This window comes from Danio rerio, chromosome 7, assembly GCF_052040795.2.
Source record: "Danio rerio strain M-AB ecotype USA chromosome 7, GRCz13ab, whole genome shotgun sequence".
NCBI classification, from domain to species: domain Eukaryota; kingdom Metazoa; phylum Chordata; class Actinopteri; order Cypriniformes; family Danionidae; genus Danio; species Danio rerio.
Genome location: NC_141027.1, coordinates 29,288,425 through 29,307,489, shown reverse-complemented (window position 1 = coordinate 29,307,489; position 19,065 = coordinate 29,288,425). Strand labels below are relative to the sequence as shown.

Below are 19,065 nucleotides of genomic sequence, written 5' to 3'. Positions count from 1 at the left end.
ATCAGACTCAGACACTTGTAATTTGTATTTTTTATTCCCATGTATCCTTTTGTAATCCCTCTCTGCCTGCAGTCCTGAAGGTCTCGATCAGGATTCAGCCTCTGCCGGGCCCACTCCCAGAGGACGCTCTGCGGCCAGCCGGAAACACCGCTTTGACCTTGCTGCACGCACTTTGCTAGCTCGAGCAGGTACAATCTACAGATCTGCAAAACTGTGTTGTCAACTAGCAAACCAATCAGCTAATCTGTCACAATGAAGCCCTTTGCATTTTGGTTTGCTGGTTCAGCTTATTTTAGATGATCAATACTGATTATTTCTTAAAATTAATTTTGTTTCGAAGAGAAAAAACATAGTGCTGGGCAAAGATTAACGCATCCAAAATAAAAGTTTTTTTGACTTTAGATATGTGTGTATTACATATATTTATTATGTACTTTTTGCATAGATATTTAAATGTATGTATAATGTCGATTATTTACATATATATATTTTATATCTAATTACAAAAAATATTTTCTTAAATAAATGCATATGTGTGTGTGTGTGTGTGTGTGTGTGTGTGTGTGTGTGTACTGTGGTTTTTTTTTATGTCAAAGCTGTACTGTGTTTTTTTTTATGTCAAAGCTTACTTTTATTTTGGATGCGATTAAACCAAAATCATGATACTTAAATGCAAATTATATTTGCTTGTCAAAAACTGACTATTAAAACCAAAATAAAATATAAAAAAAAATATTTTATTGATTCAAATTATTTATTATAAACATAAATTTGATTAACTAAAGAAAAAAATACCAGCATAAAAACTTTCTTAAAGATGCCTTATTTTTAAACTGTTAACAATGGTTCCAAATAGGCTAATTCTTGTGATAATAAATGACCATATAAAACTTTCCCAAACCTACTGTGTAGAAATTAGAGAACAATTTAACAAATTCAATCAATGAACTGGATGGCACCTTCAACAGTTTTAGTCGATTCCATGCTGAACTAGTGACTTAATGAATAACTTCAAATACTTAGTAAACTTCATAAATAACTTGAGTCTGTGAAGACATTCTCAATTTCAAGACAACAGGCAAATATTATTTGATAGCATTCAGCCATATTTGTTATTACAACACAACAAAAAAGTCCACACATGCTAAATCCTAATTTGATTTTATTTTATAGCCGGACTGTACCGCTCAGTGCAGGCCCATCGAACTCAAGCACGTCGAGAAGGCTCTGGTCTACAGCAGGAGTCTGGGCCTCTCGGAGCACTCTATGACTTCAATCTGGACGAGGAGTTGGAGCTGGAATTGGATCAGGAAGCCATGGAGGCAATGTTCACCCAGGAGCTGGCATCTGACTCCGACATTCTGGGAATGTGGATCCCGGAGGTATTGGACTGGCCAACATGGGTGTGTGTGACAGCAGCCTGGGCTGCAGCTGCTTTACTACTCACCTTTAACCCCTGCACGGCTGTACACACTCCTACACATTCTGTCCACACTATTTTCTCACTTGTGTTCTCACACTGGACACAAACAAACTTATACTCTGCAAAAAATAACCATTTAAATACAAGAAATTAATGAAAAGTACAGCCTTGAAACAAGTCAAGATTATACTTGGTTAGATTTCTTTAAACAAGAAAACTTACCTAGGCTTTAGTAAAGAAAGTAAATTATGTAAATAAGTAATGGAGTGTCTATTTATATAGTGTATGGCCGTACACCCAAAGGGCTTCACAATCATTATCATAATCACTAAATCACTACATTGAATGATGCGACAGCAGCTACAGGACAACAGTGTCAGCGCGCTCACCACACACCAGCTACTGCTGGAGTGGAAAGAAAGTAATACAGCCAATTCAGTGCAGTCCATGATGGGTAAGGGCCGATGGAGGGAATTTGACCAGGACACTGGGGTTACTCTCCTACTCTTTACAAGAAGGGCCATGGGATTTTTAATGACCACAGAGAGTCAGGACCTCAGTTTAACGTCTCATTCGAAAGACAGTGCTCACTGACAGTGTAGTGTCCCTTTCACTTTACTGGGGCATTAGGACTCACAAAGACTACAGGTTGAGCGCCCCCTGCTGACCTCACTAACACCACTTTCAACAGCAACCTAGTTTTCCCATGTGGTCTCCCATCCAGGGACTAACCAGGCTCAGCCCTGCTTGGCTTCAGTGAGTAACTGGTCTTGAGCTGGAGGGTGATATGGCTGTGGCATAAAGTATTATAAACTCATTTCAAGCAGCGTATTTAGTCCAATTATCTTACAACTAGCTTATTTAAACAATTTGCTTTTCATATTTTGTGTGAAAACGTCTGAAAACTAGAGGTACTAACAGGAGAATTTATTTTAATTTAAGAATTGTCATTATATATTCTCTTAAACTGAGCCAAATAATTTTAAAACTAGATTAATTTATGAATTAAACAAGATCACACATGCATGCATATTGTTCTCAATGTTGTATTTAAATTAAGATTTGAAAGTAGTAACAATGTAAATTTGTTACTTGTTGCTTCAGAATACCGAAGCTTACTTCAGCAAAACATAACGTAATGTATTTCATCACTAAAGAACAAGTACAAATGTGATTGAGCGTTTTTTTTTTTTTTTTTTTCAGTGGACAAACTGAAAACAAGTTATTACAGCTAAAATAATGTCTTAAAAACATAAAGCTGATTGTAATTAAGCTAAACTTGCAGGTCAAATACACAGTCTAAGCTTGTAGTATTTATTCCTAAAACAAGCTCACTAAGAATTTTTTTGGCTAGAGATAACTCATGACTAGGGCCAGACGGAATCTGCGGACGTTTTTAGTTATTTCTGCTAAGAATTTTAGTAAAAATCTGCGGAACTATTTTGGGAGTATCATAACTAAAACCTTGATATATATTAAAAAAAATAATATCTTTTTAACTTTTATTTAATGTTTAAAATGCAAATCCAATTACATTCACTTTATTTGGTAAATAAAGCAAGTTTTTCATATAATATATCTAGTAAAAGAAATAATACTGTAAACACTGCATTTTACATAAATCAGATGAACATTTTCACATTAGTCAATAATATTACTGAAATTAATTAAAAAACTGAATAAATATAGATTTACACACATTTACTCAAGTAAATAAACAGAATTAATGATGGTCTGAAAATCTGCGGAATTCTGCGTGCACAGATTCCAGGTGGGCCTACTCATGAATAGATAAGGAGTTTGTTTGTAGTGAAAACTCTTCTGCTCACTAACACTGGTGCATGTTTCGCTGACTCACTACACAAGCAGCAGATGCAGGATGCTTCAGCCCTGATCCATGTTCCTCTGGCTTGTTTAAAAAAAAATATTTGCACACATTACTCTGTATCTGACCGCATTTGTGTCTCTTCTGATTGTGTGTTAGCATGTGTGCGAGTCAGAGGACCGCGATGAGGTGGTCGTATGTGAGTTATGCGGGGTCAGCGTGTCCAGCTTCAACCAGCACATGAAGAAAAGTCACCCAGGCTGCGGTCGCAGTGCTAACCGGCAGGGTTATCGCAGCAATGGCTCCTATGTGGATGGCTGGTTCGGAGGGGAGTGTGGTAGCGGGAATCCCTATTACCTGCTCTGCGGCAGCTGTAGAGAAAAATACCTCAACATGAAGAGCAAGATCAAAGGACCGATGCCTGAAAGGCAAGAAACTTATTGGCCCGCATGTGCTGTGGTAGCTTAATTCACACATGTAGTATCTGATGTTTTATTTCTATGATCTTGCTTTTCAGGTATAAAGGTCAAGCCCCAGACTTGTTGGGAAAGCAAGACAGTGTTTATGAAGGTATTGAAGTCATAGTTTAGTTTAATATTGATGATTTGTGTTAATAATGCAGTTTGATTTGTCTGTAAACATAATGTTTTTAGTCCATTAATCCTTGATAAATTTTTTTCTTCTCTGCCAAAAACGATGTCAGTGACTAAGAGGCTTAAATATTTTTAGGATTTTATGTTGCACAAACAAACACCGTTGTCTCTTGATTACTTTCTTCTGAGTCACTTCTATTGATAGGACTGTGCATTCGGTTTCAAAAATTCGAAAATTCGGTTTTGATTTCGATTTTGGCTTCTAAAGATTATGAAAAAGTATTAATCGTGATAAAACGATTATTGCATCATATACTGCCCCCTTTCCGTTTGTACACTTTTGCAATGATCACTGCCACCAACAGCATGGAGGAGAGACCTTCTTGCATATAGGTACAATAACAACTCTAGTGCCACTGTGGCACAATTAAGTTATTTACTAAATTTACTTATTGTTTAAAGTTATTTACTAAGACACTAGTCCAGCATGGAATCAACTAAAATGTTAAAGGTGTCATAGTTTTTACTCCATGTTTCCTACTAATCTTAAATCAAAAAAAGCATATTTTTTCTTACCTGCTGAAGACAGTGTTAGTGACGAAAAGGCTTTATAATTATTTTTAGACTTTTATGATGCACAAATGAACACCCTAGTCTCCATTTATTACCTTCTTCTGAGCCACTGTTTTTGATATATTCAGTTTTTTGTACAGATATTACGTTAGCCCTATGTTGAATCTGCAGCTATGCTGATGCATAGGCAGGGCTCAACAATAAGGACCGCTCGTTGGCTCGGGGCCAGCGTGAGGGATGTTCAGGACAGTAGAGGAAATTGTTACTGGCCTGATCAGGCCAGTGCTGCCTTGTCACAAAATTTAAATTTGCCTGCGAATATTTGTCAATTGCGTGCATTTATGCAATCTTAGAATCTAGGAACAATTTGTGCTTTTAAGTCTGTTGAATGTTACCTTTTCTATGAAATCGTAAACACCATATTGCTTTTTGGTTCCTTTTATCTGATTAGATGTTGTGAGCACGTTATTTTTTCCACAACCTGGTAAAAACCAGTACAGTGAAAAGACGGCAACATCAAATTATCTGGTTAAAAGAAAACGTCTGTTTCTAACGTTGTGGAAACAGATATTTACATGGGTACAACACTATGAAAAGTGATGTTTTGCAGTTTTCTGTCACTTTTAAGTCAGCCACCTTTTGTTTTGCAATAAAATACCTGCACATTTTCCATACTGCTGTATTTTACCGCTAAATATTTTTGTGTTTTTAAAATACATAAATTCTAGATTCACAGGCATTACTTTTGACACATTATTAAAAATATGTGGCTAAGAATTAGCTATTTTTTATTTTATTTTTTGGTGGGGCCAGTGAAAATTTTGGCAGGGCAAGTAACAATCTGAACCACTGGTCCAATCGGGCCAGTTGAAAATATCCTTAGCGTTGAACCCTGATAGGTATCAGTAGATTCGCCTTCTTTTAAAAAGATGGCTGGGAGCACGATCTCATTGGAATTTAAAGTGATAAATAGGTCCTCTTTAAAAGTGTCTACATGTATACTTGTTAAAAGAATCAGGGTCAAGAGACATGTATATATATATATCCATGTTATTACCAGGTTGAGATGGAAATCTATCTCAGGTGACCATTTGTGATGAGATCAATGAAAAATACATGTTAATTCACGTCCATGTGGTTTTGTCCTGCAGAGGACTGGGATATGTTGGATGTGGACGATGCAGAGCGCCTGACAGGTGAAGAGGAGTTTGAGCTGCTGTCTGCTCCGCTGGGTCTTAGTGAACGCCGACCCGTCCCTGAGGCTGTCCATTTTTCTGACACTGACCCTCTCGGAGCTTCTGTTGCAATGATCACTGCCACCAACAGTATGGAGGAGACTCTCTTGCAGATAGGTACAATAACAACTCTAGGGCAACTGTGGTGCTTCAGAGTCTGCTTGTCATTGGTTTGTGCTATATAAAAATGTACGTGTAAGAAAATGAATGCTTTGTCTGCAGGTTGCCAGAGCTCAGTGGATAAGAGCTCCTCAGGCCGCTTGTCATTGGGGGAGCAGGCAGCAGGTCTGCAGACGTCTGCTGATCGTCTGGTGGCTCTGAAGAGAGTCACTGCGGCCGCACAGGTTCTGTTGGCCAGAACAATGGTCATGAGAGCGCTGTCTTTGCTGTCTGTTAGGTTAGTATTTTTTTGACATAGGTGTTTTTTTATATAAAATACACACACCTACTATTCCTGGGATGTGATTTTTCCATATAAAAACGGATATTAAATAAATACAAACCCTGTAATTTGCGTAAATCTTAAGGTTTTTTTTTTTTTTTTTTTTAAGGGGGTGGTATGTGCCCATTGACATCATTGTCATCTTTCAGGGATGTAACTTAGACCTACCTAGGTTACTGTGTATTTAACATAATGAGATTGTGTAGTCCTATAATGTGACAAAGCTGCTGACAAAATGCAAGACTATGAAATCGCTTTCAATTCAATTCATCTTTATTTTTATAGCGCTTTTACAATGTAGATTGTGTCAAAGCAGCTACACAGTTCTCAGAGCTGAAGTTTTCAAAATTTAAGTTCAGTTCAGTTTAGATTAGTTCAGTTCAGTGTGTTTTAATATTCACCGCTGAGAGTCTAAACACAGCTTTGAATGCGTGTGCGGCTGTGCACTTTTTCCGTGCTCACATTTGCATGTCACGATCACGTGCACTCTATATACATTATAAATGAAGCCAGGGCAAACATTTGTTGTTATTCTTTGCAAGTCATCTGTCTTTGTTTTTATTAATTTAGTGCTACAGCCTAGCACCTCAAACTTAATACCTAAAAATGTCATAAATTTCGATTATATTACAAGTTTATGAGAATATATTTTATAATTATTTAAAAGTATTATATATATATATATATATATATATATATATATATATATATATATATATATATATTTTTTTTTTTTTTTTTTTATACATGCCTGCTGTTCATAAGGTTGAAGTCAGTGATAATTTTGTAACTTTTATTAAAACTGGACTACTGGTGGAACAATGCATTTTTAAATCAAGATGTATTGCAATATGAAGATGTGATAACCTATATCACTGATATAATCATTATTCGATGTTTATTTGATATTTAACCTATATTGAGTTACTTTTATACAAAACTTAGCTTTACATAAAACTCCATTAATAAGGTATAATTCCCACCCAAAAATACTGTTTTCATTCAATCACCCTGATGCCATGTCAGACCTACAAAATAAGATTTTAGTTTATGTTCAAATTGCAGATGAACCTTTTTTTTTTTTTTTACTTAAAATTCTGATCCCTTTTTTTAAATTTTATTTATATCCAAAAAGGTCACAAAGGTATTGAAGTCTACGACCTGAAGTTCATTTCAGATTTAGCATTTTAATCAATGGCCACAAAAAAACAATAATAAATAAGAAAAGATTCCCCTAGATATTGCGCTAATATTGTATCATGGGTTTAGTCAGTAATTGAGTGTATCGTAATTCTGCACACATTAAACTGATTAAAACAGACAGTAAAGATGAGTAAATTATTGCTACAGCTCTTTGCTTTGTCATTCTTGGAATAAATTATTATTATTATTATTATTATTATTAAATTTTATAAAAATATTACAATTATGTAATTATGCTTTAAAGTTATGTATAATTTTAAAAGGTAATAATATTTTTCAATAGTAGTTTTTACAATTTTAATTTGATTGGTTATTTCAAAAGACTTTCAAAAATAGGGTTTACCAATCAGTGTAGAGTCTCTTTTAACTCATTTCTCTTTTTTCAGTGGGTCTAGTTGCAGTCTGGCTGCAGGACTGGAGTCTCTGGGCTTGACTGACATCAGAACACTGGTGCGTCTGATGTGTTTAGCAGCTGCAGGTCGAGCTGGACTGTCCACAGGCCTTGCTTTAGGCCCTGGCTCCTCTGAGCGCCCACGAGGTGCTAACAAACCGACCAAACCCATCTCATGTTTGGCATACCTCAGTACCGCCGTCGGCTGCCTGGCATCAAACAGCCCCAGTGCTGCCAAACTCTTGGTCCAGCTGTGCACTCAGGTAACCAGATGCTCTCTTAAACATCGATTAAACTGAGGAAAGAAAAAAACATTTAATATTTGTGTTGTCTATTTCTTTAGAATCTGATTTCAGCTGCCACTGGGATGAATCTGACCACAGTAGATGATCCAATTCAGAGGAAGTTCCTGCCCAGTTTTCTTAGGGGAGTAGCGGAAGAAAATAAGCTGGTGACATCACCCAATTTTGTGGTGACCCAGGCACTGGTGGCCCTGTTGGCTGATAAAGGTGCCAGGCTTCGACATGGATATGAAAAAGCTGAGCTGGAAAAGAGAGGTTAGTTAACATCCAGCCAAACGCTTGGCTCATGTCTGCAACATTATTTAATTTTTTGTTGTTGTTGCTGTTATTTTGCTTTGTTGGATTAATTCTCATAAATCTGATATATGATTTGTTTGTTTTGGCAGCAGAAGGCTTGTTAGATGAAGCTTTGTTGTGTCAATACCCGAAAACCACAGCCTTTGCCGCCAGTCACCGCCATTTTAATTTCTCCCATTTGTTTTTGTTTTTTCTCATTCTCTGTGTGTGTTTGTGTGCGTGTGTGCACTTGTGTATGTGTCTCTCGCTCGTGGCCTGGCTTTGTTCTGCTCAGCCGTCGCAGGGTTAATTTCGCCTCTCTATGCCCACCTCTCCTGTGCCCTTGCTGTAGGCCCATTGGAGCTGGCAAATGCGCTGGCGGCGTGTTGCCTCTCTTCCCGCCTCTCATCACAGCACCGCCAATGGGCCGCACAGCAGCTGGTGCGCACACTGGCAGCTCACGACCGAGACAACCAGAACCACCCGCAGACCTTTGCAGACGTTGCCGGAGACCTGCGGAAGTGGTCCACTTTCAGACTCGAGGCCCACCAGAGCAGGGTAGGGTTTTATCAGTGTTGCATTTACAGCATCAGACCCTCCAGGATTTCACTAAAATGTTTGATTTTGTGGCGAGTTTATGCCAAATTGTGTCTACTTTTGAGATGTTTATTGTTTTGCTGTGAAAATAGACACAAATTTACATATTTTAATTTCATATTATTACTTTGACCTCTAGAACCATATATCTGGGTAATTAATCTGCAGGAAACACTGAGAGAAACCAGAGTTTGCTCCTTATGCTGAATCATGTTTAAGAAAATAATCTAATTGTTTGAGAAAATTTAAGTTGTCAGTGTTGTATGATGGCTATTTCAACACTTATGTGTGTGTGTGCGTGCGTGCGTGCGTGCGTGCGTGCGTGCGTGCGTGCGTGCGTGCGTGCGTGCGTGTGCGTGCGTGCGTGTGCGTGCGTGCGTGCGTGCGCGTGCGTGCGTGCGTGTGTGTGTGTGTGTGTGTGACTGCGTGTTTGAGAGATAAAGAGAGAGCTATGCTTATGACAGTTATATACACTCACTGGCCACTTTATTAGGTACACCTATACAACTGCTTGATAGCGCAAATTTCTAGTCAGCCAATCACATGGCAGCAAATTAATGCATTTAGGCATGTGTAGACACAACCAAGTCTAGGGTTTACAGAGAATGGTCTAAAAAAGAGAAAACATCCAGTGAGCGGCAGTTTTGTGGGCACAAATGCCTTGTTGATGCCAGAGGTCAGAGGAGAATGGCCAGACCGAGGTATGCAGAATAGCATTGCTGGACGCAAAACATGTCCAACCTTGAGGCGGATGGGCTACAGCAGCAAAAGACCACACCAGGTGCCACGCGTCTCAGCTAAGAAAAGGAAACTGAGACAAACAATTTGCACAGGCTCACTAAAATTGGGCAATAGATGGTTAAAAAAACGTTGCTTGGTCTGATGAGTCTTGATTTCTGAGGAGAAAATCTCTGATGAGTATTTCTAGTACCTTGTTGAATCTATGCCATGAAGGATTAAGGCAGTTCTGGAGGCAAAAGGGGGTCCAACCTGATACTAGTACCTAATAAAGTGGCCGGTGAGTGTATATACAATGTATAGAAATTTAGCAATTGATACAACTCATGTAGCCTAGTTCAGGCTTAAATCGTGTGTTGTGATAGTGTCACATGACATGGATCACATATTGTAAGAGTAGTCTGTATTGCCAACTCAATTCTTTGCACACTGGACGAGCACATTATATTTGTGAATACTATAATGTTTTTTTTTATGTAAAACAATGCAGATGGCGCTTTTTGGTGTGCTGGGAATTTGAACAGTGACCTGTCTGGCCAAAGAGATTGTTTGTAATTTTGCGTTAAGTTCAGTGATCTCGAAATCCTGGAGGGTCTGAACAGCACTAGATGGTGTTTCATGTCTGATCATTTTGTGTCTTGCAGGTGATCACATGTGGGTGGTGTAGTAAAAAAGGCCTTCTGGCAACCAGTGGGAACGATGGTACTGTTCGCGTTTGGAACGTGACCAAAAGCCAGTACACTCTGCAGCAGACGTGTGTCTTTAACAAAACGTGAGTTCTCCTCTCTTTCTTTTCATTTTTTTTTTCCCTGTTGTCCAAATGTTTACATTGGTCTTCTGTGTTTGTGTTTAGAGATGACTCTTCAGAGGACTGTATGAGTAATCTGGGCTCACCAGGAGACCCGAGTTTGGCTCCTGTGGCTTGGAGTGTGAGTGGAAAGTACTTGGCTGCTGCAATGGAAAAAATTGTGAACATTTGGCAAGTCAATGGTGAGTCACCAATCATCAGCCCATCATGTAAATTACTTTTCAGAAGATGTTAAATCTCTTGTGTATACAATGACACTTTTATTTGATGAGACATATTATTACAATAATTAATGTAGTTTCTTTGCTTTATTATTCTTAAAATATAATCTCAGACTTTAGTGTCACATGATTCCTTCAAGAACTCATTGTAAAATGTTGTTTTGGCATCTTATCTGTGATGTTGAAAGCCACTGTGCTGTCTAGAAAATATAAACATTTTTGAACCAAATTAATTTATTGTGTCCTTGATAAATACAAGTATAAAGTTCTTTAAAAAAATGCATCAAACTTGGAAGCTTGATCGATAGTGTATGCTGGTTGCCAAGAATATAAACAAATGTTATATTTAGTTTTTTACTTACTGATACGAGTTGGGATTGGAATGGATTTAATTAACAAATCTTTATTGTTAAATGTAGTATTTAGAATGTGTCATACAGTATGTCATAAACCCAAATGATACCTATATTTTGTGTACACACAAACTCGCAAAGCATTTTAAAGTAGATTGTAGAAAGTATAATTTCACATTCCATTTAATTTACCTTTTAGCAAGCATCTTAATAGTTGCATACCCTTTAATTCTTTCACACGTGTACTTGTCAACACAGGCACTTATTATTTTGCTTTTTATTAGAATATCTTGTTTTACATTTTTTACTGAAGCAGTGGCCCATTTCAGTGTTGATGCCTTGACAAACTAAATAGGGCTGCACAATATATCGTTTAGCATCAATATCGTAATGTGATCATTCGCAATAATCACATCACAGGATATGCAATGCCCAGTCTGTACTATAATTGATCATTTTTATGTGTGTATAAGGCCTGTGACTGCATTGAAAATGTTGTTTCAGCTCAAATTGATTAAGCTACCTTAACAAATTTAAGTGGATTGAACTAAAAACAACTTAAGAACTGTTTCTGCTCATTTACATGTAGTAGTTTGAACAAGCAGCAAAAATGTTTTTTGAGTTTGTATTATGATTTTAAAAGCATTCAGGCATTAAAAATTTAGCTGTTATGTAAATTTAATAATGATTAATTTTATGGAATTCATTTTATTTTTATAAATTAATTATTGTGCCTGAAAATGCTAAAACAATGTTTTTTTTGTATTTATCTATGCTTGTAGATGGTTTAGTTTTATGCGGATGCACTTCTCTACAGAATCATTCCAAGCAGTCTAAAATGATTAATTCTTTGTAAATAAAGATATTTACGTCATCTGGTAAAATTGTATTAATATCGCAATGTATATTGCAGAATAAGACAATATCACAATGTTCGATTTTTTTCCAATATCTTGCAGCCATAAAACTAAAGTAATAAAAACAATTCAATGTGAATGAACATTCTTTTCAGATGAATTTGCATCATGCAAAAAATTTATGTAAACCTTCGTATTCTTGCACAAAATTAACCATACTTTGGACTTAATGTTGTGTAATTATTATATATTTTGTTATTGGTCTTTTTTGAGTATTGGCCGGAATGTGAAATCTAAATGCTTAACACACTGTGTGTTTGCCTATAAGGTGGAAAGGTCTCTTTGGAACTGCAGCCTCATTGGGTGTCATCACTGGCCTGGCCGGAAGAGGAGGCAGGGTCTCTGTGGGGCGGAGAGCCTCGAGAGCTCCTATTGGTGGGTCGCATGGATGGTACGCTCGGCCTTCTTGAGGTTCTTGATGATTCTGACATGCAAAGAACTGAACTCCAGCACTGCTTCAGGAAAGATGGTACTGATGTTTTTTTTTAATTTAAAGTCCGTGCAATTATACACGATATGTTCTTGGTTACATTATACTGTAACAACATTGCTTTAGGAAATGTTTATCTATGTATGTTGCTGTTCTCTACAGTGGCTGTCATGCAGATCGCATGGTACAGTGAGGATCGTCCATTTGCAGTTGGATATGCTGATGGAAAGCTTCTGATTGGCTTTAAGGAACCATTGGAGAATGGATCTGTAGTGGTTATTGATGCCCATAAGGTTAGAGACATCATGATTCATCATAAACTGAATCACATATACATCATTTGTCTCTGATGAAGTGAGTCACCAAAGTGAAATCTTTGTTCTTTCTGTGTGTGTTGTGGCTATAGGAAAGCATCAGTTCATTGCGCTGGGCTCCAGGTGGGCAAGTGTTATTAAGCTGTGCTAAAGAGGAGATTGTGCGTCTGTGGACAGGGTCAGGGACAGATTTGGGCCAAAACTGGACGTGTCTTCAAAGCATCATGCATCCTGCTGTTGTTAATGCTGTTGCCTGGTGCAGCCTGCCTGGTCAAGGACCTAAACCTCTCAACATGTTTGCCACGTATGTACAAATAGACTATTCTAATAACTAAATGAAATGTGTATTATTTAACTTGGGAAATGGCAAACCAACAGAAATAATTACCTTTCTAATGTTTGGGTTCAAGAAGTTTATCTTTTATTTGATCATAAATTCAGCAAAACTCGTAGTGCTGTGAAATATTACAATTTAATATGTTTTCAAACTATTTTAATGAATATGCTGAGTTTGCAGCAGCCATTACCCTATTTTCAATGTCACATGGTCATTTTAAGATGCTGATTTGTTGCACATATAACATTTTGTCTTTTATCCTAAACAGTTTTTGCTTCCTAATATTTATTTGATTAATTTGGTCCTTTGATGGATAGAATGTTCCAGAGAATAGCAGTTCTTGCAAATATACATATTTATTATTATGCATTTATAAAAAAAAATTAAAAAAACATTTTAGTAATATTTAATCTATACGTATGCTGAATAAAATAATCTTTAAAAACAAAACCTTTTAAATGCTTGTTTAAAAAAAAAAGATATTAATGCAGAAGGTTTTAGGATATATTTAAAATTTTAGATGTATTACTCATGATTAATTTGAATATTTTGGGTGTTTTTTGTGTACATTGTGAAATATGTCCTAAAATCTTAAATAAAAATGAAAATCTTGGTCTCCCAGATGTTGTCAGAACGGCCTGGTTTCTGTGTGGACTGTACCGCAGGACCCTTCATCATACTCTCAGTCCAGCACTGCCTACCTTGATGCCTGGTGGGAATCAGAATCCAGATCCAGACTAATGGTACTGTTCATCTCAATTGAAAAACTCTGAATTGAGAGTTCGAACAATACAATCAGTATTTATGTCTGCATTTTTTGTCTCCAGCTAAAGCCCCAGTGGTGTGAAGGAGCCGTGTGTGTGTTTCAGCTAAGGGGTCACATGACTCCTGTGCGGACGGTAGCGTTCAGTCCAGATGGGCTTGCTCTGGTGTCCGGAGGAGTTGGTGGTCTTTTGAACATCTGGTCATTGCGGGTCAGTATCTCATATTGGCATATGCATGTTATAAATGCATATAGGCTAGCGTGAGTGATCAAGCGGACATGGTTCTAAAACAAGTTCACAACAATGGCAAGCAGTCAAATAATAAATTATTGGATTTAAATCCTGTGGTTGAAAGATGAATGCATTAGGGCTGTGCGATTAATTGAAATCGTATCGGAATCGCGATTTGGACATGCTAGAGCATGAGCGCGTCACTTCCTTCAGCATTTTCAATGTGCTTTGTGATGGCTTCTTTGTTGTGGCTCTGTGACCATCAACCGTTTTCTCAGAGGTTGACAAACTAACAAAACATTGCTGCAGTTTCGATACAAGTTTTATGTATGGAGAGCATTAAAAAGCACTTGGTGTTCGGGTGTCTTGTGTATATTCCATACAGTATGAAGCTGATCGGTCAGTTCTTGTTTTGTGACTCGCGGTGCAGCATTCTGAAAAGTTCAATTTAAAGTTTGTCTGAAAAGAGATGTTTTCAGCTGGGTGCACCTGGAATACATGCGCATGCCACTCTCAATATGTGTATGTGGCCTCTGCACCTCCATTGGAATAATGGACTTGTGCACACAAAAGACACTATATGTGAACAGCCTATTTCACGGCAGAGTCACAAAGAGGTCTATGGTATATGCATGACAAAACAAATCTGTGCGCACACACGCAACTATTCAGCTTTTTAGCTTTATTTGTATAGCGCTTTTACAATGTAGATTGTGTCAAAGCAGCTTCACATAAATGGTCATAGTAACTGGATCAGGGTGGTTCAGTACTGCTACTTTTTTTTTTGTTTATTGGTTTTAATGAACACAAACAAACAAAAAAGGACAAAGGCAAGGATATTAGTAGACAAGTATAGCAGCAAATCATAAAAATAAAGAAAGAAAATAAAAGTAAATAAACAAACATACAAACAGAATACAAAAATCATAATAAATAAAGTTATGCTGTGATTGAGTAAAATCACACTTATTATGAAAATACATCAGAGGTGTTCAGAGAGTCAGAGGTTCATTAGAGGTATCCATATTTTTTGAAAGACACCCCTTTTGTTTCTCAAGTAGTATGTATATTGTTCCAAGAGCATCGTTTCATTTAAGATTTGTTTGAACAGTTTAAATGTTGAAGGCCTTTGTTGGTCACACTACTAATTCTGATATTTCGTCAAGCAGAATATCGGAGCCTTTAGTTTGCCGGCATGCGCTCTCACACACACATACACACATTTGTTTTGCCATAGGTCTGTTCTAAAGACAATTTGTTACAGCTTTACTAGATTGTTTTTCTTTTAAAATATGTTGCAGATTCACACTGTAAACACAGTCTGTCTTTGACAAAATCGTGCATAAAATCAAAATCGCAAAATTGTTAAAGAAAATCTTGATCTGTTTCTTTTGCCAATATTGCACAGCTCTTGAATGCATATATGAATATTAATGCATATTAATCAAGACATGCAAAAATTAAATGTCGGAGAGGTCACTGATACATGGTGAAGAAGCACCAAATGTCAATATTGTAGCTGGGATTGGGTGATTGGGTAAATATTTTTTATACCTATATCTAAAAAAACGATACAATAAATAATGCAGCTTGCATGAGTCTGAGAAAGACGCTTCATGAGACTGGCTGTGTTGCATTAAGTGTTGTGTTTGTTTATATTTTGAGTTTTTGAAGTGTTTACACAATATATATATTTTCATATTTAAGTTTTCTGTTCCTGTTACTTGGGATATATTTTATATCTGTGAGAAGATGTTGCCCTATTTATAATCATAAGGTCTGTACACAAAAAAACGAAAACTGTTAAATGTGACATACATTGAACATCTATATTTAAAAGGTTAAAATTAAATAAAAAATAGACTAAATAAGATCAAATCATTTTCTTTTCTTAAATATTAAAGCTTGTTTATTATATAAAGCTCTTTTGTACTTTTTCTGGAATAACTACTTTTATAAAAACTATATCATGAAATATATCGTTACTGTGAAATAAACTGTAACTTTGTTGCAATTCCCAAATCTTAACATTAAGGTTCCGCTTTTTTTACAAAGATGAAGTCTCGTACAATTGTATAAAATTTGGTTTTGGTGCATATTATTTGTTAACTTATGCTATAAATGTTTAATATGTATCCACCTTGTAATGGCTAATAAAGTTATTATGGCAATAATTAAATGCTGCTTCAGCTATTATTGAATGCAGGCTAGCATACGATCCTAATAAACACATTTTGAATACATCTAAATTGTGTTTACATGTGTTTGTAGGATGGATCAGTGCTGCAGACAGTGGTTGCTGGATCTGGAGCCATTCACAACACAGTTTGGATCCCTGATGTGGGTGTAGCTGTCTGCTCCAATCGTTCAAAGGTAAAAAAATTAATAAATAAATAAAAAATACTAATAATAATTCAATTGTATATTAAATAGTATATGTAGAAATGATTTAGCTTCATGAGGTCTATGTTTGTTCTGCAGGATGTGCTGGTTGTAAATAGCTCAATGGAGTTCATGGCAACCAATCACGTGTTGGCAACCTGCCGCACTGCACTGAAGAAGCAGGGTGTTGTGGGATTGAACATGGCCCCATGCATGAGGGCCTTCCTGGAGAGACTACCCATAATGCTTCAGGAGCAGTACGCATATGAGAAGGTACACAAAGCTCTCTCTGTTTGATCTAAATAAAAACTGACATCGCTATATATCAGTTTAAAAATATGAATCAGATATAAGTATGTCTCTAGATTATTTAATTGGCTCTATTTGAAATTAATTCATCGTTTTAGAAGGATTTGGCTACTTTGTATGCATGCAGTGTAAATGACATCAGATAAATACAATAGAACAAAGACACAAGTGAAGTAAACAGTACCTTTATGTGAAGTCCTAACAGCATTCAGGTAAAGAAATTGAATTATCAAATGTAAGCTGACACTGACATTTATCTTCAATACATAACTTGAACACAGTTATTTTGTTACTTTTTTCTTGAATCTGCAATTGTATCAATCTTTAGTTGCTTTTTCTGCACAGAATTTTGTAAATAGTCTGTGGATTTATGTGGAATGTGTGTAGGAATTGACAACCCAACACATCAAATAAGAAATGACTTTTAAATTTTACAATTAAAATTCAATAAGAACCAAATAGAACGGTTATTTGGTAAATAAAGCTACAGCAAATCTCTCATATAATACATTCACTAAAAGACAAAATATTTCCCTGCTAACTGTATTGTACATCAATTACCTTACCTACCTTGATAATATTCAATAATAATACTGAAGTTAATATTCAGCTGAATAACATTTACATAAGTAAATAAAACGATTGAATGTTAGACTCAAATCTGTGAGTCCAGATTACAGTATGCGTGTGCCAACTTTAAACTCACTTGGAAGTAATAATAATTGATAATTTTTTCTTTTTGGCTTTGTCCCTTTAATAATCTGGGGTCGCCACAGCAAAATGAACCGCCAACTTATATAGCATATGCTTTATGCAGCGGATGCCCTTTCAGCTGCAACCCATCACTGGAAAACATCCATACATGGCATACACAGCTTACCCTATTCCCCTATAGCGCATGTGTTTGGACTATGGGGGAAACCGGTGCACCCGGAAGAAACCCACGCAAACACGGGAGGAACAATCAAACTCCACACAGAAATGCCAACTGACCCAGCTGAGGCTCGAACCATCGACCCTCTTGCTGTGAGGCGATTGTGCTACCCACTGTGCCACCGTTACCTCTATAATTAATTAAAGTTTGCTATTAATCCTCAAATCACATGTATTTTGAGTTGTGGTGTCTGGTTGACTATGTACAGCCTGCAGTGTCACTATTACCATCTATTCAAGTGGAGTATTAGAGAATGCTGTGATATGGTTATTTGTGAAGTTTGTTCCTTGCCACTGTTGCCACTGGCTTGTCTTCGAGACTTGTGGAGCTGCACATCAATAGATTTGCTTTTCATTGTTTGGACTTTCAGCAGTGAAATGTAAATCGAAAAAAGTTCAACTCTGAAAACTGGACTGACACAGTTTCAGTTTTCTAGAACTTCTATGTTAAGCTGCTTTGACACAATCTATATTGTAAAAGCGCTGTAGAAATAAAGGTGAACTGAATTAAATTTCGTGTTTCTTATACATGGTTTATTTGTGTGTGTCTCAGCCTCACGTGGTGTGCGGAGAGCAGCTCGTCCACAGTCCATACATGCAGTGTCTGGCGTCTCTGTCAGTGGGTCTGCAGCTGGACGTCCTGCTGTGTCATCCTCCTGTCCCCCCTCACATGGCCCACTGCCCACCTGAGCCGGGCTCCTCCTCCATCCCGTCCCACGGCTCCTGGGCCAGCAGTGAGTGGGCCTGGCTTCACTGCTTCTCCACTACCATTAAAACAGCTGAGGCCCTCGCACGCGGACATACCTTTCCGGAGTCTTTCATCGTCCCGGATCTGGAGCCTGTGGCCAAAGACAAACTAGCACTGCTTATGGTGAGATAGACCAGTCACGGTTATTTCTCTAGCTCTTTTGCAGTACAGATTGTCAAAGTGTCCATACAAGGATGTGAATCAAGTTCAATACATCGAGCACATTTATAGTTGTACATAATACTGGTTTTGATCTTGTTAGTTCAATGATGGTTCAATTAGATTATGACAAGTTTTGTGCTGCGAGTATGATATATTTAGTGATTTGATGCTAAAAGACGGCATCTGTTGTGTTAAAAATATCCTAAACAGGACAACAGCAAGTGGGTGTCTGGAATGGATGAGCAGGTCATGTCTTGGGCTACGTCCAGACCAGAGGTGAGAGCAAATACTAGAAAACAAGAATTATTTTAATATCGAACAATATGTTTCTTTAATGTTTTATTGTTTATTTACAATATTATTAATCACGGATTTTAAGTGTGTAATGAAACCAATAATTATATAAAAATGTGTTTTTATTAGGGCTGTCAATTAATTAAAAAATAACTAATTAATCACACCTTTTTTTTTGTAATTAATCATGATTAATCGTGAAAAGCCATATTTATTACAGAAATAAAAACACAGGCATGTAAGTGCCATTTGAATTTTAAAACA

The 19,065-nt window shown here is 36.9% G+C and overlaps 1 protein-coding gene across 12 annotated transcripts in view; it reads left to right on the top strand.

Annotated features, from left to right (window-relative positions):
- herc1 (HECT and RLD domain containing E3 ubiquitin protein ligase family member 1) overlaps positions 1-19,065 on the top strand; it is an 86,839-nt gene that overhangs the window by 52,265 nt on the left and 15,509 nt on the right. For 4 of the 12 annotated variants that reach the window (XM_087261184.1, XM_087261181.1, XM_087261180.1 and 1 more), the window contains exons 43-62: positions 73-188; positions 1,174-1,382; positions 3,408-3,676; positions 3,766-3,818; positions 5,566-5,766; positions 5,872-6,046; positions 7,681-7,948; positions 8,029-8,242; positions 8,559-8,821; positions 10,243-10,370; positions 10,452-10,588; positions 12,166-12,366; positions 12,490-12,620; positions 12,734-12,945; positions 13,601-13,721; positions 13,806-13,952; positions 16,245-16,346; positions 16,455-16,628; positions 18,151-18,468; positions 18,718-18,783. In XM_087261184.1, the coding sequence (XP_087117310.1) occupies positions 73-188; positions 1,174-1,382; positions 3,408-3,676; positions 3,766-3,818; positions 5,566-5,766; positions 5,872-6,046; positions 7,681-7,948; positions 8,029-8,242; positions 8,559-8,821; positions 10,243-10,370; positions 10,452-10,588; positions 12,166-12,366; positions 12,490-12,620; positions 12,734-12,945; positions 13,601-13,721; positions 13,806-13,952; positions 16,245-16,346; positions 16,455-16,628; positions 18,151-18,468; positions 18,718-18,783 (3,505 nt within the window). Of the gene's footprint in view, positions 1-72; positions 189-1,173; positions 1,404-3,407; positions 3,677-3,765; positions 3,819-5,565; positions 5,767-5,871; positions 6,047-7,680; positions 7,949-8,028; positions 8,243-8,558; positions 8,822-10,242; positions 10,371-10,451; positions 10,589-12,165; positions 12,367-12,489; positions 12,621-12,733; positions 12,946-13,600; positions 13,722-13,805; positions 13,953-16,244; positions 16,347-16,454; positions 16,629-18,150; positions 18,469-18,717; positions 18,784-19,065 lie in introns of all 12 variants that reach the window. The other 8 variants (XM_087261182.1, XM_087261179.1, XM_087261178.1 and 5 more) reach the window with 3 other exon arrangements.